The following is a 25,747-nucleotide window of genomic DNA, read 5'->3' as shown; positions in this document are numbered from 1 at the left end:
ATTGGAGAGCTTCTGCACTAATTAAAGCTTTTCAACACCTATTTATGTCGGACACTGGCCTGTAGTATTGGCTGATGTCTTTTGTAGCACAGAGTGTGAGCTTTTCATAAAGACTGGCCCTGTGCTTGCAGCCACACCAGTGACCCCTAAGGGAAAAGAATTCTCCTTCCTCAGGACAATGACGTTCAAAGTATAAAGCTTGGAGCTGACATCCATGTAACCTTTACACATTTTTCCACTCTTTCAAGTGCTGTAAACACAACTACTCAAAAATGTAATGAATGAAAGGTCAATTGAAGTACAGAGAGGGCAAAGAATTCAATTCTAAACTGACTGAAGTGTTAGAACAAACAGGAAGGAAGATGAGCTAAATTGATCTTCCTTCCTGTTTGTTCCTCTGGATGGTTGGGGATTAATGGTGCTGTATCATGGGTATCACAGGCATTCTGTGACCTGGCTCAGTGGAAGGCATTCTCGCTTGTTGAGTTAGGAGATTGAAGTCCCATCAGAGGAGAGCCCTGGAGCTGCCATTTGTTGAGTTCATTGCAAAGTACCTCTACCTTGCAGATCTTCATGATCTACCTTGTTCACGATCTACCTTGTTGTGACCTTGCACCTTATTGCACTGCACTTTCTCTGTAGCTGTGACACTTTACTCTGTACTGTTACTGTTTTTACCTGTACTATATCAATGCTTTTTGTACTAACTCAATGTAACTGCACTGTGTAATGAATTGACCTGTACGATCAGTTTGTAAGACAAGCTTTCCACTGTACCTCGGTACAAGTGACAATAATAAACCAATACCAATACCAACAAAATGTAGTCACAATTGTACTGTAGGAAATATAGAAACTAATTTGCTTCCAGCACCTAGTATTAACAATGTGATTATGACCAGATGGTGTCGATTGTATGATAAGTATGGGACAATATCACCTGGGAGAACACCCCTGTTCGTCAAAGTCAAAGTTGAGTTTATTGTCAAATGCACAGGTACATGTGTGCACAAGTGCAATGAAAAACTTACTTGCAGCAGCATCACAGGCACAGAGCATCAATTATGCAACCTTTACAGGAAAAACATAAATGCTGCCTGGATTAGAGGGCCTGTGCTATAAAAAGAGGTTGGACAAACTTGGGTTGTTTTCTCTGGAGTGGAGGAGGCTGAGGGAAGACCTGATAGAGGTTTATAAGATTATGAGAGGCATAGACAGAGTAGACAGATGGTATCTTTTTCGCAGGTTTGAAATGTCTAATACTAGAGGGCATGCATTTAAGGTGAGAGGGGGTAAGTTCAAAGAAGGTGTGCGGGTTAGGTTATTTACATAGAGAATGGTGGGTGCCTGGAATGTGCTGCGAGGGATGGTGGTGAAGAAATACAATAGAGGCGTTTAAGAGATTCTTAGATAGGCACGTGAATGTGCAGAGAATGGAGGGATATGGACATTTTGTAGGCAGAAGGGATTAGTTTAACTCAGCATTTAATTACTAGTTTAATTAGTTTGGCACAACATTGTGGGCCGAAGGTCTTGTTCCTGTGCTGGACTGTTCTATGTTCTAAGCATAAATTATACACAATTTTTACAAGGAAGAACACAATTAGAACAAAAAAAAACAACCATTTTAGTGCAAAGTGGTCATAGTGTTTCTCCAAAATTGTGCCATTTACACCCACCTGCAAGGAGGCTCGAGCCTCAGTGTAGTGGGTAGTGTGGCCTTACTGCAGGCAGTAAATGCCATGCAAGTCTAGGAGTGACCAACTGGGTAATTCCAAAAATTAAACCTCTTTTCAACATGCACAAGGTGTGGGACCCTTTACCCTGCTGCAGCTCATTTTAAATTGCTTTCCTGCTCTGCACCGTTGAGTTCCAAATCTCACATAGCACTTCTCTGTTGCCTGGGTAGCCACTGCAACATCTGGGAAGTAGATGATCCATGACCCTTTACACTTGGGTATTGGAAGGCGAGTTGGTTCATTGCTACTGATTAGAGACCTTGTTTGCTGTACTGACATGGAAATAACTACTGTATTTTTACAGCTGAACTTCGCATAATCGAAATTATTATTTATTTAGAATTGGTAACCTTTGGTCGCTTGCTGTTTATGTTTGTTGCAAACTTGCATTTTGAGAGAAGCTCTCAAAGGTTTCTGTGTTATATGTTGCCAGACCTTTGCTTTCTCATTGTCACTCTGCTCTGTAATGCTGGAGGCCTCCTGTTTGTATTCAGTTGGGTTGTTAATTGGTGTATGTGTTTGTGTGTGTGTTGACTGGAGCCCCTGGGGTTTGGTTTATTTTCAGCTTTGATACAGTGATGATTCTTTGCAGTTATGTTTGCGTTGGGAATGGGCTTAGGAGTCATAAGTTGCTCTTCAACATTTGAAATCTTCCTTGGCCTCAGACTGGTTCAGAAACAATTTGGAGTCAAAGCTCTCTAATTCATGATTTCTTATTAGACCCAGTCCTGCACAAACTGTGGGCTATTCAACTGAAGTGTAAAATCTTCTGCTGAGTCGCCCTTGACACGTGGGCTGGTAAAGTCGGTTCATGCATGGGGAGTTGTGGTGAGGAGAAACCAACACCTTCTAAGTCCAACAGACACAGCTGTAGTCATCACTGTACCAGTTACTGTCAGATCTGGACTTTAAGCCACACCTGTGTATCAGACACTGGTTTGTAAGTGGAGAACTAAAAAGGTGACCTATACTCCAGATTCAACAGCAACGTGCTTTCTCTGAGCTGGTGCTTTTTGATTCGTGAGCATCTATGCCTTGTGGAATTGACTGGGGAAATTGGAATATGCGGCGAAACATGGCTTTTTGATATTGCCAGCAACGTTTGTGTGGTGTGGACACTAAATAGGTGCCGGCTATTTGAACTGAAAGATTGTTGAAAGTGAGAGACGTTTAATGTACCTGTTTGCTCTGTTCTAGATGAAATTGGGAGAAGTAGAAGAGTTGGAACTACTCTTGCAGAAGTTATCCTTGTTTTCAAAATTAATGAATGTGCTTTCAAGTTTTGAAGCTGCCAAATGTAGCGAGCTGCCAATCCTGTGAAAACAAAACTATAAAGGAATGCAGCAGTGTGGGTTAGGGCAGGGAATGCTGAGGTGAGATGGGAGTAAGATGGAAGGAAGTCAGATACAACCCACAGCCCATTCTGTTCTTTATTAGTTACAGACAAGCCTGCAGACTACCACTACTTAGTCTAATAGAATCACAGAACAATTACAGTAGAGAAGGAGGCCATTTGACCCAAAGCCCACGACTGTGCTTTGTAAGGAGCAATCTACTCAGATCCATGCGTTGGCTCTTTCCCTGTGGCCCTGTTTTTTCATATTCAAGTACTTACCCATCTCATTTTTGAAAGCCACCACTGAATCCACGTCCACCACCTTCCCAAGCAGTTCATTCCTGATCCTATCTCCAAGCTGCATGAAAATTATTCCAGTCACATTAAGTGTGTGTGTGCTGTGGTCTCAACTCTTCTGCCAAAGGCAATGGTTTCTCTATATTCACTTTGTTTAGATCCTTCACAATCCGAAGGCTGCTATAACTCTCCACACTGCCCTAAGGAGAGTAATCTCAGGCTCTCTACTGTCTGCTGGTAGCTGAAATCTCTCATCTCTGTAGCCATTCTGGTAAATCTTTTCTGCATTCTCCCTGAGGCCTTCCTATCCTTCCCAAAGAATGTTGCCCAGAATTGGATGCACAGCTGAAGCAATGGTTCACATAGGTTCATCTTTATTGTTTCTGTACTCTGTAACTTAAGTAACACAGCCTTCACTTCTTTTTAAGCAACTCAAAGATTTGTCCACATTCACTTTGGATCCCTGTTCCTGCACAGCCTTTGGAATTGTAGCCTTTGGATTACTTTTGCCTCTTATTTTTCCTAGTCCATTGGGAATTCCATTGGATTGAAACCTTCACCCTACTCCCCCACCCACCCCACCACTCTCCCTTACCTGAGAATAATACTGTCATTGGTCCTGAGTTAATTGTTTTCCTGCTTTATTTCTTACGATTTATATTCTCTGTCTGTTGAAGTAAAATTTAGGGTAGAAATTCATCCCAGTCAATGGTTAACCAGATGAATGGTTTGTTATTCGTAGTACCTGATTGTTAATTCTTTTGACTGCAGTGGACACTGTGTCTAATGGATGGTCATCTCAATGTCTCTTATCTTAACCCACTGACTATGGATTAAGTCCCCAAGGCTTTGTCCCTTCTCTCACACCTGAAGATCCAATCACATCCAAATCAATAGTCAAGCTGCTGAAGGTGAAAAAGCTGGAAATTGTGAAGAATCCAAATGATGACCAAAGTGCTGTGTCTGCAATATCGCTGCACTTAACCACAGACTCATAACAATAGCTGAGTTACTACATCACAGAAAGTGGCCACTCGGTCGATCAAATCTACGCTGGCTCTCAGTAGAACTACCCCATTGCTTCCATGTTCTGGATGGGTCTCCTGAGCCCTGCAAATTACTCACTTCAATTGGCTGTCCAATTCTCTTTTGGAAGCTCTGATTAATTCTGTTTCCATTACCCCTGCAGTTCCAGATAACACCCCGATAGTTTCAGACTCCTACCACCCCTTCAGTTGAGCACACCCCCTTGTATCTTTTGCTCCTCACTTGAAATGCTTGTGTTCCTGGCCCTTCAACCCTCTGCCATTGGGAACATTCTTCTATTTACCTTAACTAATCCAGCCGTCTGCACACCTTGAATGTCACGCCTCAGGTGTTACTCATAATAATGTTTGAAACTTGCCTGGAAATTGAACCCTTTTATGAGTTTGTTTTGCACAGATCACTCAGTAATTTTGCCCAAGGTAGATTGCTGTACAATCATTTTCAAGTGGATTAGTGACCCTTGGGAAATTAGCTCATGCACTTCTGTGCTGACATTTGCCTGGTGTCATTTGCATACCTAGTAATGTCACAGGTTGCACCAAGTGCATTTCCTGCACTGGGCTAGGTGCTGGAGCTTTAGGGGGACCTGCAGCCTTTGCCAACCACTGTGTCCCCTCTGCTCCACTTTTTCCTTCACCTTCAAGGAGGCTGCATTGGTGTGGGTTCTGCCAACTTTAGATTCCCAGTGCTCGGTGCAGCTAACACACCTGCATGCAGCTCCCAAGAGGAACTGCGCTGATCCCTGTCCGATACATCTGCAAGATGCAGCCTTCAATGTACTGTTCCTCTGTTCCTCAGAGAGTTTGGAGTGGGCGTTAGTGATGTAAACAGCAACTGTTTCGTACACCAAAAGGCAGCCATTCTCTCGGCAAAGGTTTTACACCAGACTGACTGCCATCAACCAGCAGTAAGAACAGCAGGAGGCCCTTCAGCCCTTGAACCTCTTCTATTCTTCAGTGAGATTGTGGTCGACCCATATCTTAACTCAGTTTGTCCAACATGGTTCCATGTCCTTCAATCCCCTAGGCTATTAAAAAACTCCTTCTCAACACTTTCAATGCTGTCCACCCTGAGCAAGGTTTGGGGGAATGGGTTCCAAATTCCTTTATCCTCTGTGTTCCTTCAGCGTCAGCCTGATTTCCAATCCTTGCTGATTCATTAAAATTATTTGCATTGTTTACAAGGTAGGGACAATTAGCCCACTTGGTGTTCCATCCATTCGACTTCACAGGGGTAGAATCAGGCTTTGAGAATGTAAAACTGACAAAAGTCAATCAGCTGCCTGTCTCAGCTGAGGATCCCAGGAAAATTGGTGGTTGATCACACACTGTTTGTCTTGTTCTGCTCTTGAATTCGAGGGAGAAACTCACTGACAGTGCAAAAATCCACTGGGAATTCAACGTCACAACTTCTGACTCTACAAAGCCTACTTGAAACGAATCATCATTTCCCTTTACTCCCTGTTGTTGGATTTGGCTCAAAATTCTTTCTTTATTCAAGAGAAATATGTTTACTTTGTGATACTTCTGCCCCAACTTATCACAAATTCTGTTTGAATATCAAAAACCACTTGCTCAAATATCCTTCGCTGACTTCAATGAGTCAATAATAATCAGAATATATGCATGAATTAGCTCATTGGCCAGTTCCTTCCAAACATCTCAGTCCAGTGGTCCAAGCTGGTTGTGCCCAAAGTTCTATCTTTGCTGATGTCAATTCCAACAAGTCAGTACTTAACCCCTGAAAACAGTATCAGTGGCTGATTGCTCCCTTACCCTTGCTGCAATTCCTTTCACCAACAATCACTGAGCCCAGTTTTAGCAATTCACCAGCTAACTTTCTTTTATTCGTTCATGGAATGTGATTGCCAGTTTCAAGGTCAGTATTTATTACTCATCCCTGGTCACGACTCTTTGCTGGACGTGGTAATCTGAGGGTAGCTATCTCACACTGGATATCAACCCTGAGATACTCTGAGTCAGTGAGGTTGGAATCAAAGATCATACAGGACAGCAGCAAGTCCTTCAACCCACTAAGTTCACACCGACCATCGAGCACACTTTTTTTACGCTAATCCTATTTTATTCTCCCCACATTCCCATTCGCCACTCCCTCGTGTTCCGCCACTCACCTACACGCTAGGGATAATTCACAGTGGCCAATTACCCCCTACCAACCGGCACGTCTTAGGGATGTGGGAGGAAACTTCAGCACCCAGGGCAACCCACGCAGTCACAGGGAGAAGGTGCAAACTCCACACAGGCAGCACAGTCAGGGTTGAACCAGGTTGACTGGAGCTGTAAGGCAGCAGCTCTACCAGTTTTGCCATGGTTCACTCCCCAGCTTCACAGGAAACCACTTCCCCACAAAGGGGCTCATTTTCTATTTTGTTTCATCCTTAATTAGATAATGCAGTGGGATCACGAGCAAGGTAGATCAGACCAATTCCAGAGCAATTTTGCCAACCACTGGTGTTGAGGTGATGAGCATTCACTTTATTGTGGTGTACAGGCAAAGGGTGGGGGGTGTGGACAATGTATCACAATGGGGCTGCTCTCAGTGGCCCACTAGGGTTGACCTGAGTGGGCTCCAGTGGGGGAAAGGTCCTACAAGGGAAAAAAGCACAGGATTCCTGCTCTCATGGCTTGGTGAGTTTAGCTGGTGGTCTTGCTCTGATTGACACAAAGAGTGAACTGTACTGATGTCGGTCTCTAACCCAAGGGTTACGTGACTCTGTGCATTCAATCAGTTCATTCTGCTCCCTTGTCCTGTCAGCTCAGTAATGCCAGAAAGCTTCTCCAAAGCTGCTAGGATTCACTGATTTTACAAAGGGAGCATGTTCCATAGAATTGGGCAGAGTTGGATTGGACAATGCTAATATTAAACCCTGCTTTCCTCATGATACGTCTTGTAGTGAGAGCAACTGTTCAAAGTGAACTCTAAATGGTTTGTTCACATGGCAGAATAGACCTTTGTACAAAGAATCGTTATTCTATGGGAATCGAGAGTAATTCTAAGTGTGAAATTGTAATGATATGACCATAGATAACGTGTAATATTAATGGACCTATGGAACCCATAGAATAAGTAGAACATTGCATCATTGATGGTGTGTTACTCTGCTTTGGTCACTCATATGAAGGACCTCCCCCTTCTCCACCATGTATTAATTACAATGATTTCATACGTGTGATCAGACCCCAGCAGCGCACCGTCACTGTTGTGATGTCCTTGTGTTCATTCAGCGAGTGCTCAGCCAAGCAACCAGTTGGCCCGCCCCAGCTCTTGGCACAAACTGTCACTGTCTGCCTTGCCCCGTAGAAACGTGCCTCCTGCCTGCTGAGCCACAGAGCAGCCTTGCTATTGGAAGCTGTGAAGGAGTGTGTGACCCACTCGCCCACTTACCAGGCTGGAGCACATGGAGCAGAGGTGAGTGGTTACAACTTGAGGGTAAAGTTTGGAGGGGGGGGGGAGGTGGGTGGTATTGAAGAATCAAGAATCAAGATTACGTTCCAGGGGCACGGAAGGCAAAGGCTGTTCCAAACACAGAGGAGGCATCGAATGAAAGGATAATGCACTTCTACAAGGAATGAGGCTCCACAAACTCCCCATTTACTTCTAAATCCAACACAGATATGAGGTTAATGGACGTGACTCTGCTATTTAAGAAAGGAGGGAGAGAAAAAAGCAGAGAACTGACCTGTTGGCCTGACATTGGTAGTTGAGGAAATACTGGAATCTGTACCACGACATTTAGATAGTAATAATATGATTGAGTAAAGTCAGAATGGATTTATGAAAGAGAAACCATGTTTCATTAATCTGTCAGAGCTTGTTGAGGAAGTATCTGGTAGAGTAGATGAAGGAGAACCACTGGATGTGAAGTATTTGGATTTTTCGAGGGGTTTCAGTAAGGTTCCACACAGGCAGTTGATGGACGCATAGAATTGGGTGTAAATTACTTAAATAGATTGCTAGTTGGTTAACGGATAATAAAGAGTGTGAATAAAAGGATCTGTCTCAGCTGACAGGCTGTAATGAGTTGGGAGGTGAAGGGATCAAAGCTTGGGCCCAACTCTACAGTCTACATCAACTGTCTGTCTGTCTGACGGGAGCAAATATAAGTTTGCTGATGACAATGTGGAAGATGTAAGATTATCGACTTCAATCGAAAAAACAGAAATGCTGAGTATTTTAAACCGGTGAGTGATTGGGAATTGTAGACATTCAAAGGAGCTGATTGTCCTTGTGCACAAGTCAGTGGAAGCTGACACACTGGTGTAGCAGGCAGTTAGGAAGGCAAATGGTTTGTCGGCATTTAACATAAGAGGATCTGAGTACAAGATCTGAGTACAAGAATAAGGGTCTAACATCAATTACATCATTTTTGTTACTTTATCCAAAGAAGCGTATATACTTGCTAAAGAAGACATAGAACGTAGAACAGTACAGTACAGTACAGGCCCTTCAGCCCACGATTTTGTGCTGACCAATATAAACCTACCCCATGATCGATCTAACCCTTCCCTCCTACACAGCCCATAACCCTCCATTTTTCTTACATCCATCTGCCTATCTAAGAATCTTTTAAATGTCCCTATTGTATCAGCCTCTATCACCACCCCCGGCAGAGCGTTCCAGGCACCCACCACTCTCTGTGTAAAGAACCTACCTCTGACATCTCCCCTAAACTTTCCCCCACTCACCTTAAACGGATGCCCTCTGGTATTGGCCATTGCCCCCCTGGGGAAAAGGCGCCGGCTGTCCACTCTACCTATGCCTCTCATCATCTTGTATACCTCTAGCAAGTTGCCTCTCATCCTGCATCGGTCTGAAGAAAAAAGCCCTAGCTCGCTCGTCCTTCCCTCATAAGACATGTTCTCTAATCCAGGCAGCATCCTGGTAAATTTCCTCTGCACCCTCTCTAAAGCTTCCACATCCTTCCTATAATGAGGTGACCAGAACTGAGAACAGTAAGTGTGGTCCAACCAGAGTTTTATAGAGCTGCAACATTACCTCACGGCTCTTGAACTCAATCCCCCGACTAATGAAGGCCAGCACATCATACGCCTTTTTAAACCATCCTATCAACATGCGGTAACTTTGAGGGATCTATGGACTTGGACCTCAAGATCCCTCTGTTCTTCCACACTGCTGAGAATCCTGCCATTAAACTTGTACTCTGCCTAGAGTACAAGGTTAATGCAGTGAATGCAAGGAAGATTCAGCAGATGGTTCCTGGGATGGCAGGTCTGTTGTGAGAGGAGAGATTGATTCCATTCTATAGAGCTTAGAAAAATGAGCAGTAACCTCATTGAAAAGTCCAGAATCATTAGAGGGCTCTACAAGGTAGATGTGGGAAGGATGTTTCCCATGACTGAAGGAAATTAGGGGTCCCAGTCTTAAAATATGGAGTTGGCCATTTAGGACTGAAATGAGGAGAAATTTCCTTATTCAGGGGGTTAAAAAGTTTTTGAATTCTCTACCCTAAATGGCCAGGGAGGCTCAGTCATTGATTGCGTTCAGAACAGAGATTGGTAGGTTTTTGGATAGTGCAGGATTCCAGGATGTGTGGATAGACAGAGAAATAGTGCTGAGGCTGAGGATCAGTCATGATTTTGTTGACTGGCAGAGAAAGGTTGAGGGACCAAATGTCTTTTTCCAGCTCCTAATGTTCTAGCAAGCTGATTCTCCTGTCTCTGAAGTGAAAAGTTAGAGCATTATAGTATGTGTTCAGTGGAGCATGGTGCATACCAAGGTAGATAGAGGCAAGCCTTACAGAAACTAATGCCTGGTAGTGTACAGGAAAGAAAGTGATGTTGAAGCTTATCAAAATAAATTGATAAATTATATTGGTAAATTGGTTTATTATTGTTACATGTACCGAGGTACAGTGAAAAACTTTGTTTTGCATACTGTTCATACAGATCGATTCATTACGACAGTGCCTTGAAGTAGAACAAGGTAAACAATAACAGAATGAAGAATAAAGTGTTACAGTTGCAGAGAAAGTGCAGTGCAGGCAGACAATAAGGTGCAAGGTCATAACGAAGTAGATTGTGAGGTCACAAGTCCATCTTATCATACAAGGGAACCATTCAATAGTCTTAGTGGGATAGAAGCTGTCCTTGAGCCTGGTGGTGCGTGCTTTCAGGCTTTTGTATCTCCTGCCCAATGGGAGAGGGAAGAAGAGAGAATGTCCAGGGTGGGAGGGGTCTTTGATTATGCTGGCTGTTTCACCGAGGCAGCAAGAAGTATAGAGAGAGTCCATGGAAGGGAGGCTGGTTTTCGTGATGTGCTGAGCTGTGTCCACAACTCTCTGCAGTTTCTTGCAGTCACAGTCAGAGCAGTTGCTGTACCAAGCTGTGATGCATCTGGATAGGATGCTTTCTATGGTGCATCGATAAAATGCTGGTTGTGTTCCAACTTGTGCCCAATTTTGGTCAGTGCATCTTAAGTAGGATGTGAAGCCTCCAGGGAAGGAGCAGGTAAGATTAAAGGAATGATCATAAGGAAGAGATTTTAGTTACGAAGATGCATTAGAGAAACTGACTTTGTTCTCCTTGGAGCAGAGACAGTTGAGAGGAGATTTGAAAGAGCTTCAGTCAAAATTATAGAAGGTTTAGGTAAGGTAAATAGAGAAATGGTTCCCTTTAGCAGTGGGCTCAAGGACCAAGGGATACGGAATTAAAGTGATTCGCAAAAGACCTTGGGGAGTAGCTATCTGACTGGTGAGTATACCTGACCTGGAATGCACTGCATGGAACTGCAAAGAGAAGGGATCAGCAGTGGATGGTTAAAATAGGAAATAGAGAATGAGACCAACTAGATGGCACAGATTCCATGGGTTGAATGGCCTCCTCCCATGCTTTAATGAGTTTATGATTCTTTGATGTGAAGCTTTGATGTGAAGACTGGCCGATCAGGGACTGGGATTGAATTTAAATTAAAATTTGGGCCTTGTCTTCTAATCTTATTAGTGAGCTGACATTTGGAGCACTGTGTAAAAGTTTCACCCACCTCTTTTCCTAAAGGAATTTGTGACAATTATTCTCTCTTGAGATGCGGACATGACTGGCAAAGTCTGCATATATGTGCTTCTATATTCTGGAGCCTGAGTGGAAGAAGAGAGTGGGGCAATGGGGTCGAAGGAGATTTAGTATTTAGTTCTCTAAGTTACAAAGTCAGAAGTATTTTGCGTTGTTTCTAAATAAATTAAGGCGCATAATCATTAGAGTGCTGGATAATGGAGATGTATGCAAGTTATTTAACTTGGAAGGACTAGAGGACATGAGGCGAAAGTTAACAAGGCTAAAAAAAACGAGATAATTTAATTTTTCCCCCTCAGTGAGCAGAACACACATTGAGTTGACTCTCATTAACAAGTTGGTGCTGTGTCAGCTAGCTCCTAACCAGCTAATTATTATTGAAGGTCACAGGTGGATACACGTACAGGTGATTGAATTTCCCTCTTGAGCATCGTGCAGAGAGTGAGCAAATGTCAGCAGTGGACAGAAGCTGGGAAGGTCGATGGGAGAGCCAAGTCATGAATGAAAGATCAGTACAATGGCCAAATCCACCAGCGGAGCCCCCAGGGAGTGCAGGCTCAGGAACCACGGGCTGTGGCCAAGACCTCTCATCTGTGGTTGGCTGGAGTGCATTTCCTTATTGGTGCTAGCCAATTTAATTTCTCCTGAGAAGGCAACCCTCCTTGAACTGCGGTGGAACTTCTGGTGAAGGTGCTTCTGCAGTTCTGCTGGGGAAGGAATTCCAGGATTTAGACCCAGTGAGGGTGAAGATACGGTGATATATATTTCCAAATCAGGAAGTTGTGCAATGTAGAGGGGAATCTGCCGGTGGCGGTGTTCTCCTGCCCCTGATGCTACCACCTTCTCGGTGGTAGAGGCTGAACTGCTGTGGGGAGGAGCTATCAGAGTAGTCTTGACGTGAGCATTTGTAGATAGCAGAGTGTGCCAGTGGTGGAGGGGTGAGACTCTCTCTAGATGGTGCCAAGTTTTCTGACTGTTGTTGGAGCTGCTTTCCTCAGGGAAGTGGGCACTGTTCCATCACATTCCTGACTTTTGCCTGGTAGATGGTGGAAAGGCTCTGGGGATTTGAGAGGTGAGTTACACACCGCAGAACACCCAGCTGCCTACCCGCTGTTAGACAGTAGTATTTACGTGGCTGGTCCAGTTAAATTTCTGGTGACCTCCAGGATGTTGATGGTGAAGGATTTGGTGATGGTAATGCCTTTGAGTGTCAAGTGTTGGTGGTTAGACTCTCTGATTCTTGTCATCGCTCTGCACTTGTGTGACAAAAAATTTAATTCCAAGTCATCAGCCGATGCCTGAATATCGTTATGCATCAGGCACAGGCTGTTCCATTAAAGGAGGAGTTTTAAATGCAACTGAAAATTATATAATCATCTCAGAACATCCCAGTTCTGACCTTACAATGAAGGGAAGGTCACTGCTGAGGCAGCTGAAGATGGTTGGGTTTGACTTGAGGAACTTCTACAGCGATGTTTTAGGGTTGAGGTGATTGAAATCAAACAACCACGGCCTTCTTTATTGTGCTGAGTACGATGGGGTGACACAGTGTCACAACAGGTAGAGATGCTGCTTCACCACTCCAGTGACCTGGGTTCGATCCTGACCTGTGGTGTTAGCAGTGTGGAGTTTGCTTGTTCTCCCTGTGACCACGTGGGTTTTGCTTTGAGTGCTCTGGTATTCTCCAAGACCTCAAAGACGTGCAGGTTGGTAGGTTAATTGGTCGCTGTAAGTTACCCCTTGTGTAAGTGGATGGTTGTAGATTCTAATCGATGGGCACGTGAGGGAAGAATTTATTGGGATATAAATTGGAAATGGGATTGAAGGGATTGCTCTGAGACTCATGGGCTCAGTGGGTCATACAGCCTCTCTCTATGTCATCAGGAAATATGAAAATTCCTGCCACAGAAGAGATTTCCCCCAGTTCCCATTAACCAGTTTTACCGGGGCTCCTCGATTCCACATTCCGTCTGAAGCTGCCTTATTGTCAAAGGCAGTCACGCCCACCTCAGATTTTGATCCATGTTTGAACCAACACCGCAATTAGTTCTGGAGTCCTGGTGGAACTCACACTCAGTAGCATTGAACCAGTTAATGAGACAGACTGTTGTCCTATTGTTTATCCGGATCCCAGATGTGATGTTGACCTCTGCTATCACTTCACACTTCTAGTGACTGTAACACAAAATAGTCTTGAGTTCGAGGATAAGGAAATAAATGTAACTCATGGTAAGGACGGGAAGATATCCTGGGAAATTCTAGCATGGAATTTCAAACTGAAAAGCACTGAACAATTCATTTTTATTCTATTATCTCAGTTTTGTAAAATGGAATAAGGGACGTGGTTCTTTTTTTGACTTCATTATAATTGTGTCACACTTTGCAGAGATGAAAATGCATAAGGATATTTTTCTAGTTGGCTTTTCTGGCTTACGGAAACAGTAAGGGGTTTATAATCTCCCTAGCAATGTACTTGAGGAGATTTTCCTCAAATTAACCGCAGCATGATACTTCGAAGTATTCCAGTAAACCCTTTCCCTGAAGCATCATTTGCTCTCTTGAAATGCAAAGTCTTAAAAATTCCTTTTTATTTGTTCATACTTTCAAAAGCAGCAGAATATTAAAAGTAATCAAAGATCACCACAACTTGTATTTATAAATTGGCATTCATGCAGAGCAGAGTCACAAGGCATTTCGCAGGAGGCTGATTGGACAATATTTGATGCTGATCCAGCGGGCAAGGCAGAGAAAAGTACGATCCATTAGAATGAGGAGCAGGAGAGGCCATTCAGCCCATCGGGCATGTCATAGAGTCTTAGGGAAATATAACACGGAGAGAGGTCCTCGGTCCACCAAGTCTGCACTGACCATCAAGCACCCATTTTTACACAGGCACGGTAGTGTGGGGGCAGGCACGGTAGTGTAGCAGTTGGCGTAATGCTGTTTCAGTGCCAGTGACCCAGGTTCAATTCCGGCCGCTGTCTGTAAGGAGTTTGTATGTTCTCCCCGTGTCTGCGTGGGTTTCTTCCCACATTCCAAAGACGTACGGGTTAGGAAGTTGTGGGCATGCTTTGTTGGCGCTGGAAGCGTGGCGACACTTGCGGGCTGCCCCCAGAACACTCTACGTGAAGATGCACTTCACTGTGTGTTTCGATGTGCATGTGACTAATAAAGATATCTTAAAAATCTTAAAATTTTATTGTCCCCACATTCCCACTGACAGTCCCTCACCCAAATTCTACAACTCATCACACACTAGAAGCAATTTACAGTTGCCAGTTAATAAGATCATTCCCAATCATCTACAAAGTTCATTATCTCAACCTTTCCCCATATCCCTCCATTCCGCACCCCCCTCCCCCCCCCACCATGCCAAAGATCTGTCGATCTCTGGCTTGGTCTTTGAGCATTCATAGCCCTTTAACACAGAGAATTCTTTAGATCCTCAGCTCTCCAACTGAAGAAGCATCTCCTCATCTCAGTCCCAACAGTCCATGCTCTGAGAATGTGACGCTCCAGTCAGGGAGAATAGACCTCTAGAAGGGAATGTGTCAAGCCCTCTAAGAATTTTACATATTTCAGTGGGGTGCGAGAGGTCCCGGGTTCAAATCCCGGACGAGCCCCCAATTTTGTCACGAACCAGCAACAAAAGAAACACACTGAGCATGATTTAGTGTTAAAAGCTATTTTATTAATCACTACTTATGATAATACGTAAAATAAAAGTAAAAATGTTAGTATGTTAGAATTCAAAAATGTTAAACCTCAAACGTTAACCCCAAAACTAAACTCGTCGTGTGTGTGTGTGACAAAGTCCAAAACTCCCAGTTCCTGAATGGTTCTTAAAGTTCAGTTCCACAAGCCATAAGGTGAAACATGAGCAAGGGCTTCTTCAACAACCACCTGTCACGAACCAGCAACAAAAGAAACACACTGAGCATGATTTAGTGTTAAAAGCTATTTTATTAATCACTACTTATGATAATACGTAAAATAAAAGTAAAAATGTTAGTATGTTAGAATTCAAAAATGTTAAACCTCAAACGTTAACCCCAAAACTAAACTCGTCGTGTGTGTGTGTGACAAAGTCCAAAACTCCCAGTTCCTGAATGGTTCTTAAAGTTCAGTTCCGCAAGCCATAAGGTGAAACATGAGCAAGGGCTTCTTCAACAACCACCGTTGTCTGAAGATAAGATGTAGATGTAGAAAAACATAGGGAGAGTAAATACGAAATCCAAATGTTCCATGATGGAACCCAAAAGACACTCCAGTGTTTACTCGGTAGTGACTTCCTCACCCCGAAAAGCATCCGAACCGTGGTCGTCCACACACAAATACCTGTTTCCTTCTACAGGTCAGCAACAAAGTGAACTCCACCGGATTACTTCCAACTTCCATACATGGATTTCAGTGGCAAACACAGTTATTGTTTCTCATCCATCGATAGAGAAAACAAGCAGGCTGGTGTCTCTCTCCCTTCTCTCTCTCCTTCTTCTTCTGCCTTCTTCAACAACGTCATTACGTCCGTTATCTTCTATTGATGTAAGCACGCCCCACACACACATACACACACACTCTCTATCTTAAAGGGACTTTCACTGAGTCCGTAACAAGATCACCTCTCATTCTTTTAAGCTCCCAAGGAGATTGGGAATAGTACTCAAAAAGCTTAATTGAAGAGGGAAGTTTTAGAACAGAAGGGAAGGAAGGAGGGAATTGCAGAAAAAAAAGACGTTAGGTGCACTGAAGTGAGCGTGGTTTACAGAAAGGGCTCTGCCGTTGGAGGAATGCAGAGTTTTCAGAGGGCTGCAGTGAAAAGTGTTCCCTTGCAATGGCGCCTTTCACATCCGGTGTCCCCTGTGTCTATTTAAGAGTGCGAGAACATAAAGAAATAGCAGCAGGAGACAGCAATTCAGCCCTTCAATGAGATCATGGTCAATATGTTTGTTATCTTTAGCTGACCTTCCAAGAGTAAGAGTGTCAATCTGAATCCAATATGGGAGGACTGGCATCAGTTTTTTCTCATTTTTCACACAGATTTCTTCACACTGTGAACAACTCCCCAGTTGTGTTTGATCTTTCACTCACCTTTTCTCCTTTTTTCTCTCCTCTTGCTCTCTACTCCTCTTCCACTCTTCCTATCTAGGGGTTCACCACACACTTTTAGACCTTTTCTTGTTAGAGATGGCCATTGCCTGACACTTGAGTGTAAAGTCATAGAATCATACAGCAGAGAAACAGGCCTCTTACCTGAGATGGAGACCAGAACTTTAGATGCTGCAACGCAATTAAATGGGTCAGTGGTCATTTTAGGATTCAAGTGAAGTCAAGCTGAGTTTATTGTCATGTGCACAAGTACAGTGAGGTACAGGTACAATGAAAAACTTGCTTGCAGCTGCATCTCAGGTACGTAGGTACAGACAACACACCAAACATAAATTATACAAGACAGTGAACAGAGAGAAAAAAAAGACTGTGCAAAAACAAGACATTAGTTCAAAAAAAACACAATCAGAGACAAGTCCATGGTAGTGCAAAAGGTGGTCCATAGTGTTCTGTTGCTGAGGTAGGGTTAGGGTTGTGCAGGTCGGTTCAAGTACCTGATGGTTGTAGGAAAGTAGCTGTTCCTGAACCTAATGGTGTGGGACCTCAGGATTCTGTACCTCCTGCCTGATGGTAGCTGTGAGAAGAGGGCATGGTCCGGATGGTGGGCCAAATTGGTCCAAAAGCTACCTTCGTGAACCAGCCTACATCACTGTTCTTTACCATTTTTTGGATTTTGGAGAAGCCAGTGCGGGACACGGACATGTCTCTTGGATTTCTTTAGCGGATGCTCTTTGGTGATTAGGATTAAGGCACATTTTTGGGATGGTGCATCTCAGTTGGTAGGTTGGTAAGTGCAGTGGGAGCTCTACATCTCGCTTGTGATGTTCCTGATCTGGGAGTTTGCAAAGCTGGTTTTTATTTTGAATCATGATTTATTGAAGCATTTCATTTTCAGTTTCCGATTGGGGATGAATGAAATGGTAATTATTTCACTGTGAGGGTACAGAGCTGAGCTTTGCGCGACTTTTTCAGGAAATTGTTCCATGCTTAACCCTTCCTTTAATGTTGTTTACAGTTGTAGTCATCAAGGTGTAACAGTTCTGCCCGGATTCAGTCATTAGGACAGCTGTGAGTACGTTTCATCAATGATCCAAGGTTTGTCATTTCATGATGTCGCCTGTTGGCTTATCATGATTGGACATTGCAGTTATTTGTATCTGAATTGTCTTCTCCCCCGTTCACCACCTCCCCTCAGCTGCCCCAGTGGGAGAGCTCCTGAATAGTTCCTGGCACTCAGCCAGTTGGGTATTGCTCCATGGCACCCAGTGCTATAAACAGCAGCAGCACATCGAGCTCATTGTGTGTGTGTGTGTGTGTGTGTGTGTGTGTGTGTGTGTGTGTGTGTGTGTGTGTGTGTGTGTGTGTGTGTGTGTGTGAGACAGAGGGAGAGAGGGGGGGAGTGGAAGGGCAGATGATAACTGGCAGAGCAAGAGAGAAGGAATTTGGAAACAATTTCTTTGAAGAAGCTCTTTGACGACAGTGTTGTGTTGGACATGGAGCCTTCTCAGCATGTTGCAGGAGCCCGTTAGTTAAGCAGACAGTGAGTACAATCTGTACAGTAATTGGTTGTGTGTTACCCTCTTATGGGTTTAATAGAGCACGTCTTTGAATTGTTCTGTTATACAACAAGCAGGCTTGTCTGGCCAACCCCTGGAGAGTCACCAGGTTCATTAGTGAGAAAGACGGTGGGACAGTGTGTCCTGTCCACTGCATGGAGCTACTTTTTTTTGTTAACATGGGCTTGAGTTGCAATCATGTGTTTCCATGCTGTTGAGTTCCCAGGCAGGCTTCACCCCCATTCAGAGCTGTGCTACCAGGAGCAACCTTCAAACCCTGGTTCTCCCAGCTGGCCACAAGGAGGGAGAAGGGGTAACTTGCCCCAGGAAATGTTTTACTGCGTGAAGGGGCTTCACAGTCTGAGACCATCCCTGCAGTTTCGTCCTGCATCTCCATTATTATTCCTGAGCCCTGACTAGTGCCCCAGGGTTGTGGGTTAGAACCGCATCACGATATTTTGGGGGGACTAAACTCACAAAACAAAGATAAGATAAGATATGTTTATTAGTCACGTACATCAAAACACACAGTGAAATGCATCTTTTGCATAGAGTGTTCTGGGGGCAGCCCGCAAGTGTCGCCATGCTTCCGGTGCCAACATAGCATGCCCATAACTTCCTGGCCCGTATGTCTTTGAAATGTGGGAGGAAACCGGAGGACCCGGAGGAAACCCACGCAGACACGGGGAGAACGTACAAGCTCCTTACAGACAGCAGCCGGAATTGAACCCAGGTCTCTAGCACTGTAATAGCGTTACGCAAACTGAGGTGGGAATAAAAAAAACCTTGGAATCCGTAATAGTATCTGTGAAGACTAAATTGGTAAATTGGCTTATTGTCACATGTACCGAGGAACAGTGAAAAACTTTATTTTGCATGCCATCCATGCAGATCATTTCATCACAACAGTGCATTGAGGTAGTACAAGGGAAACCAATAACAGAATGCAGAATAACGTGTTACAGTTACAGAGAAAGTGCAGTGCAGGCAGACAATAAGGTGCAAGGTCATGATGAGGTAGATTGTGAGGTCAAGAGTCCATGTTATCGTGCTAGGGGACCGTTCAATAGTCTTATAACAGCAAGAGAGAAGCTGTCTTGAGCCTGGTGGTACGTGCTTTCAGGCTTTGTATCTTCTGCCCAATGGGAGGGGGGAGAAGAGAGAATGTCCAGGGTGTGTGATTGTGGTCAAAATCTGATCTAGTTCTCCAATAGAAGGTGAATCATCCATCCTTATCTGATCTGTCTGGCAGTGTGGTTGATTCTTATCTGCTCTCTGAAATGGCCGAGGAAGCTGCTCATGCTTGTCTTCATCCTTCTCTTCCTCCTCCTATTTATGGGCAAGGTGATAGCCAAGTGTTGGGTGTGGCAGGAGGAAGATCAATGAGAAACTACGTTCCTTTGGCGATCCTCTCATTCTTTTCACAACGTATTTCCTACCTATCTTGGTAATAAAAATATGATCACAAAGAACCAACTTAATTTTCTTTAAAACAGACAAAAAAAAGTCTCAAGAAAGAAAACTGCTCCTTTTATGTGTGTTTGCAAACAAAGGTGTCACTCAAATGTTGTGACACCTATTGTTGCTCTGGTCTCTTCCCACATCACAAAGATGTGCTGGTGAGTTAATTGGCTACTCTACATTGCTCCTTAGTGTTGGTAAACAGGCAAAGAATCCGAAAGGAAAAGTTCAGGGGAACCTGACAGAGTATAAATTGCAGGGCTACAGGTTATTAAGACTGATGGGAATTCTCTGCTGGGGGCTGGTATGGACTCAATGGGCTGAATTGCATCTTTCTGTACTGTGATCTGTATGTTCAAGAATAGTCCCTGCTGCAATAGGGGTGACCTATGAGAAAAGGTTGGGATGTTGAGGGATTACGGTCAAGAAAGAGGATTGGAGTGTAATATTGAGATCCTCTGATCCACCACAAGCTGATCTGTCAGCTTCAATCATTTCATTTTGGAAAATTTTGGACTTCCTGGTCAAAAAGATAACAGTCTTCTCCAAAATATAGGTGAACAAATTCTGGTTAATATAGTGTATGGGGCGATATGTCATATACATGTGTGTGCGTGTGTTTATGTGTCTGTGTGTGTATGTGTGTATGCATGCGTGCATTTGTGTCTGTGTGAATGTTGGTGTGTGCGTATACATGTGTGTGTTTGTGTGTCTGTATGTCTGCGTGTGTGGGGTGGCAGTGTGTGTGGACAGGGTGAAGGGGGTTTGTTGTGCAGGGCACGTCCTGGGTACTGTTGGATTTAGTGACAGTGGGGATCTTGGCACTGTGCTGCTAGTGGGTTCCTGGCTGAAATGAGCATTGCTGCAATCACATGTCTCGACCATGCCCATGGCTCAGACACACACCTTTAGTAAGTTCAGCTGTTATTTGTAGAGAATTTCACGACTGGTCATGGACAGGTATTGCAGCAAAGTCTGGAATTGATTCAGTCAGTTTGGGGCCTGTGGAGGATTTGCAAAGCTGCACAGCATTCCATCAGATAGGACACAAGTGAAGAGATGTCATGAAGGAATCTAATAGATCATGAAAGCTCAGAGATGAATGAGCTGTGACTGCCCCACTTACGTAGATACAGTACATTTTTACATTCGTCAGCTTTCTCAGTAGTGGTGATAACGCATTGTTGCTGGATGGTTATAAATGCAGAGAGCGGTTTAGTCCATTATTCCTGAAGCAAGTCTCCAGTCTTCACATTCATCTTGAGGATTATATCACGGAAAATCAGATATAAGAATTACAAAGATATTCCATGCCAGGATATATGTTTTTGTCAAGAAACAAGCTCCTTGCCTTTTTGAAACTTTCTGTATGCGAAAGATTTAACACTCGATACCCTGTCTGCAGCATCAGAACCAACCAGTGGTCCACACTGGCGACTGTGTTCCACGTGAGCCTCTTCCCACCTCCCTTCAACTCACCATGAGCTCTGTGTTTCTCTGTCATAAGTTTAATCAGCTTCACCTGAAATGGAACTTGCCCCTTTGCCTTTACCAAGCCATGAGGTAACAGGTTCCACATCCCCAATGCTTTGTTTGCCTCACAACCAACAACCAGTAACAGGAAAATGTCCAGCTGTTCCTTAGCATGGTAATGGGTGAGATAGAGAAAGAGAAAATGAGAGACAGAGAGAGAGAGAGAGAGAGAGAGAGAGAGAGAGAGTGGGAATGAAAGGATTTGAGAGGGAGTGACAAACAAAGAGACAGACTGTGAAAGGATGACACAGATTCACTGATAGAGAGAGAAAGATACAGAGAAAGAGTGAGGGGGGGAGAGAGAGTGAGAGAGATAAATCTGAGAGAGAGGGAGTGAGTGATTAATACAAGGACACATTATCAAAGTATGCCACAGAAAACGAGCTCTGGCTCTGGCTACTGAATAAATTACACAAATGAGAGCTAGCCAGCACAAATTTATTCAGTTGGCTCAGTCCCATATGCATTGCCTCGGCTTGCTTACATCTGCTGTATTTGTGTTAAATTGACTTGTGAAGTGGTCTTTCAATTTTAGTTGCTCTTCAAATTTATCTAAAGCTTTCCTTCAATGAAAGTGGTGTGATAAAAGAGGTGAAGGGCTGTATGTTGTTCAGATGAATAACAGGTGCCTAATACATGCAGTCATGCAGGACAGGTGTAAAGAAAGACTAACTCTCGATGGGTTATTCCAAATTGCCTCTCACCATCAACTGTCTTAAAACTTTTTATGCTTCAATTCATCTAAACTCCAGTAAGTAGGGCCCATCCTACTTAATTTCAGCTCACAGACAACCACCTCATTCCAGTAAACAATCGACTGAGTATGCACTACATTGGCTCCAAGGCAAGTACATCCTTCCCCAGATACAGAGATGAGAAATGCAGACAAGCTCCAGCAGCGGTCTAACCCAAAGCCTGGTACAACTGCAGCAAGACTTCCCGACATTAGTGCTCCCACCCCTTTGTAATAAAGGCCAATGAGCCACTTGTCTTCCTAATCCCTTGCTGTAGGTGCTGTTTCTTGGAAAGACAGTCTGGGACCCCTGAACAGAGAGGGTAAGGAGGGGCCTCAGTCCAGCGTACCACTGTAGTACAGTCATCCATCAGCCCAGCAGTGAAGCACCAGTCCGGACCTTTGTGCCCAAGATCAGTGAGATCTGAACCCATGTGCCTCAGGTCCAGAGGTGAGACTGCTACGTCCTAGGCATGGTCAGCACACACATCATCAAGGGCTTATGAAGTGGGCTGGTTAGAACACAGGACACAGATTAGGTGGGCTTGGAAGCTGTGAATGTACTTCCAGCTAGCAGACACTTGCAAATAGGAACAATACAGCACAGGAACAGGCCCTTCAGCCTATGATATCTGTGCCAACCATGATGTCTGCACATGATCCATATTCCTCCATTCCCTGTGCCTGTCTAAAAACCTCTTAAATGCCACTATCCTATTTGCTTCCACCACTATCCCCAGCAGAATGTTCCAGGCACCTACCCTTACTCTCTGTATTAAAAAAATTGCCCCGTACATCTCCTTTAAACTTCCCCCCTCTCACCTTAAAGCCATCCCCTCTAGTATTTGACATTTCTAACTTGGGAGAAGGGTTCCGACTGTCTACCATATCTATGTCTCTCATAAGTTTTTAAACTTCTATCAGGTCTCCCAATGTCTCCAATGCTCCAGAGTAAACAATCCAAGTTAGTCGAACCTCTCCTCATAGCACCCTCGAATCCAGGCAGCATCCTGGTAAACTTCCTCTGCACCCTCTCCAAAGCCAACATGTCCTTCCTGTAATGGGGTGACCAGAACTGCACACAATACTCCAAGTGCAGCCTAACCAAAGTTTCACACAGCTGTGGTTGTGATAGGATGGGTGAAAAAAAGTTTATTGTAACATCCATATGATCTCATGGGGCTCCTCCAGATGCTCCATGTCCCTCCTGCATCCCGAGGGCAGGTTCATTTGGTTCCTGTAAATTACCCCCAGATGTCGATATATAGCATAAAGAATCAAAGGGAGTTGATGAGTAACGCACACACAATGCTGGAGGAACTCAGCAGGTCAGGCAGCATCTATGGAAGGAAATAAACAGTCGACGTTTCGGGTCGAGACCCTTCATCAGGATAAGGTGCAGGTGTACTGGAAAATAAAGAGTGGAGGAATGTGGCTGTGGGAAGCCGGCATAGACCCAGTGGGGCTGATGGCCTGCTTCTGTGTCATTATAAGTATAAGGAAAAGTATACGTCTCATTAACAGCAGTTAGTTCAAAATAATTTACCAGTTAATCTCTGATTTCCCTGCCAATCATATGCGATTATGAAATTGTGATAACTGTACAAAAACAGCAAAAAATCTACTGGAAGTGTGTCTGCACACACTCCAGACCTAGAAATGAAGGCTGACTTGTAAGGGGAACAATTAAACAGAGAGTGGTCATTGACTCCTTTATTCCAGAAGACAGGTTCTGCTGTCGTTATTGGAAGTGAGATGACTGGCAGTAATGCAGTTGATATTATGAACAGCCCCGTCAAGGTGCAGAATGCTGATGGAGGTGAGCCAATTCGACAGCTTACCCCGGCTTCTGTAAAGATCTGTAACACCACATCCAGAAATGGGGATTCTATTCAGATTTGTACGTTTTCCCTTTTCACCTCTTCAACGTAGCAGGCAGCATTTCTTCACTGCAGGAGATCTTATTCTCTCTTGTGTGGTGTAACTTAATTCGTGTCAGATAACTTCACTCCCTTTAGAACTCTCCCCACTTTATTGGTTACTTGCGGAATCGTTACTGATGCTGCAAAGTGCTTATCAGAGCCATTGAGCTGAATTGGCTCTAGGTGCAAAGGTTAGGCCTCAAATTGCAGCCCCACAGTTATCTAGGCTGGCATTTCCACGGCATGAACAGAGGTGCCTTTCTTTGGTTGACCTGTTGCACTCAGGCTCCATTGACATGCTGGGTTGGTTGGTAAAGGTCCTATAACATCACCTTCAGAAGAGCAGAGGATTCCAGGCTACATTCACCTCTCAGTCAACACCAACTAGTTTGTTTGGTCATTCGTCTCATAATGGGTGAGGGCTATTGATGGTGATAGATTGGGTACCCAGCATCACAATCCTTTGAGAACTCTCCTTCCCTCCAGACTCTGCCTCTTTCATCTCCCTGATTCTGTTCACCCCATCGAAGCCTGCTTTATTTCTAGGTTCCCAAATTCCCTCCCTAACCCCTTCCCACCTTCTCTGAAGACTCTCTTTCAAACTTATCATCACTGGGTCCTCATATCTCCCTACGCAGTCCAATGTCAAATTTGGTTTCTCACTTCTGTGAGGCATTTCAGGATGTTAAAGAGCAAGTGCTAGTTGTGGCAGTTGTCCATTTCTGTACACAAGTCTTCAGGAGAAGTCTATGTGCATAAAACCCTTGGGAAAGGCAGTTTTAAGAGGTTATATATGTGTCTAATACTGTGTTTGTAGTCTGACGTGCGGTAACACCTCATTTCTTTATAGTTTGAGTGTAGGAACCATTCCTTTTACATTGCAGTGTGTAGGAAGCTCAGTGGTGTCTGGATAGATTAAATTAGAGGTACTTCCTTTCCTTGTTCAGTTGGTGCATTCAGGTGGAACCTAACACAGAAAGTGAATGTTCCTATTCTGGGAAGTTAATAAAACATCAAAGGAACTAATCATCCAGAAAACAAGGGCTTAAATCGAAACAGTAGTCGGTGAAAATTTAGTGGATGATCATGGCTGGAATGGGAAAGTGGGAAATGGGACCCATTAATGGCAAAGTCAGTAAATAAATCCAGGAAATAAAATGAGAACTTCAGGTCCATCTCTACTATTCTGGTTCACAGGTTTCTCTTCCCCTCCCCACAGTCCCACCCAACCCCAATCCCACCACCCACCACATTCACATATTTTAAGTCTAATATTCTCTCAGATTCAGCATCATTCGCTACATCTGCGTAACATCTTCTGTCCTTCATGGCCTAACAACATTTAGCCGAACAGTGGAAAGACCCAGAGATAATAATCAAAGGAGCTGGAGGAGCTCAGCAGGTCGGGCAGCACCTATGGAGGGAAATGGACGGTCAACGTTTCGGGTTGAGACCCTTCCTCAGGACTTGGAAGAAAGAGGGGAGATGGCTGGTGTAAAAAGGTAGGGGGAGAGGGATGGAGCAAGAGCTGGCAGTTGATAGGTGGATCAGATGGATGGGGGGGGGTTGTTGTGAAACAAGTTCGAGGTCTCGAAGGACAAGGACTCTGAACACAACCTTAGAGTTAAATGATTTATTTACAAAGGCAAACACAGGGAAAGGGTAATGGGCCCCCCCCCCCCCCACCACACACACACACCAAACTGGGTACAAACAATCAAGGAAATGCAATACACTACCTGCCACGCCTTGACAGTGCAGGCATGGCTCCACACCACTGAGAATACTAACTTGACACTTCTAACCCTGTCGAAGTGCACGGCTTGCCAGCGGACTCTCCAGCATCATTTCACCATTTCTCTGGGCAAACAAAGAGACCGGACCCAGCACATGTGGCACTCTTTATAGTGCTGGAGGGCTGGGGGGTCCAGCCCAGGTAGTTCAAAGGGGCCAATGGCCCGGTGCTAG

At 44.2% G+C, this 25,747-nt stretch overlaps 1 protein-coding gene across 4 annotated transcripts in view; it reads left to right on the top strand.

The window, feature by feature from the left end:
* Positions 1-25,747, top strand: part of srcin1a (SRC kinase signaling inhibitor 1a) — a 412,726-nt gene that overhangs the window by 80,477 nt on the left and 306,502 nt on the right. For all 4 annotated transcript variants that reach the window (XM_052038892.1, XM_052038886.1, XM_052038890.1 and 1 more), the window contains exon 2: positions 7,741-7,848. In XM_052038892.1, the coding sequence (XP_051894852.1) occupies positions 7,741-7,848 (108 nt within the window). The remainder of the gene's footprint in view (positions 1-7,740; positions 7,849-25,747) is intronic.

The sequence above is a fragment of the Pristis pectinata genome, chromosome 25 (genome assembly GCF_009764475.1).
Source record: "Pristis pectinata isolate sPriPec2 chromosome 25, sPriPec2.1.pri, whole genome shotgun sequence".
In the NCBI taxonomy this organism is placed as follows: domain Eukaryota; kingdom Metazoa; phylum Chordata; class Chondrichthyes; order Rhinopristiformes; family Pristidae; genus Pristis; species Pristis pectinata.
The sequence above is the reverse complement of the archived record's forward strand: the minus strand, read 5'-3'. Positions and strand labels throughout refer to the sequence as shown.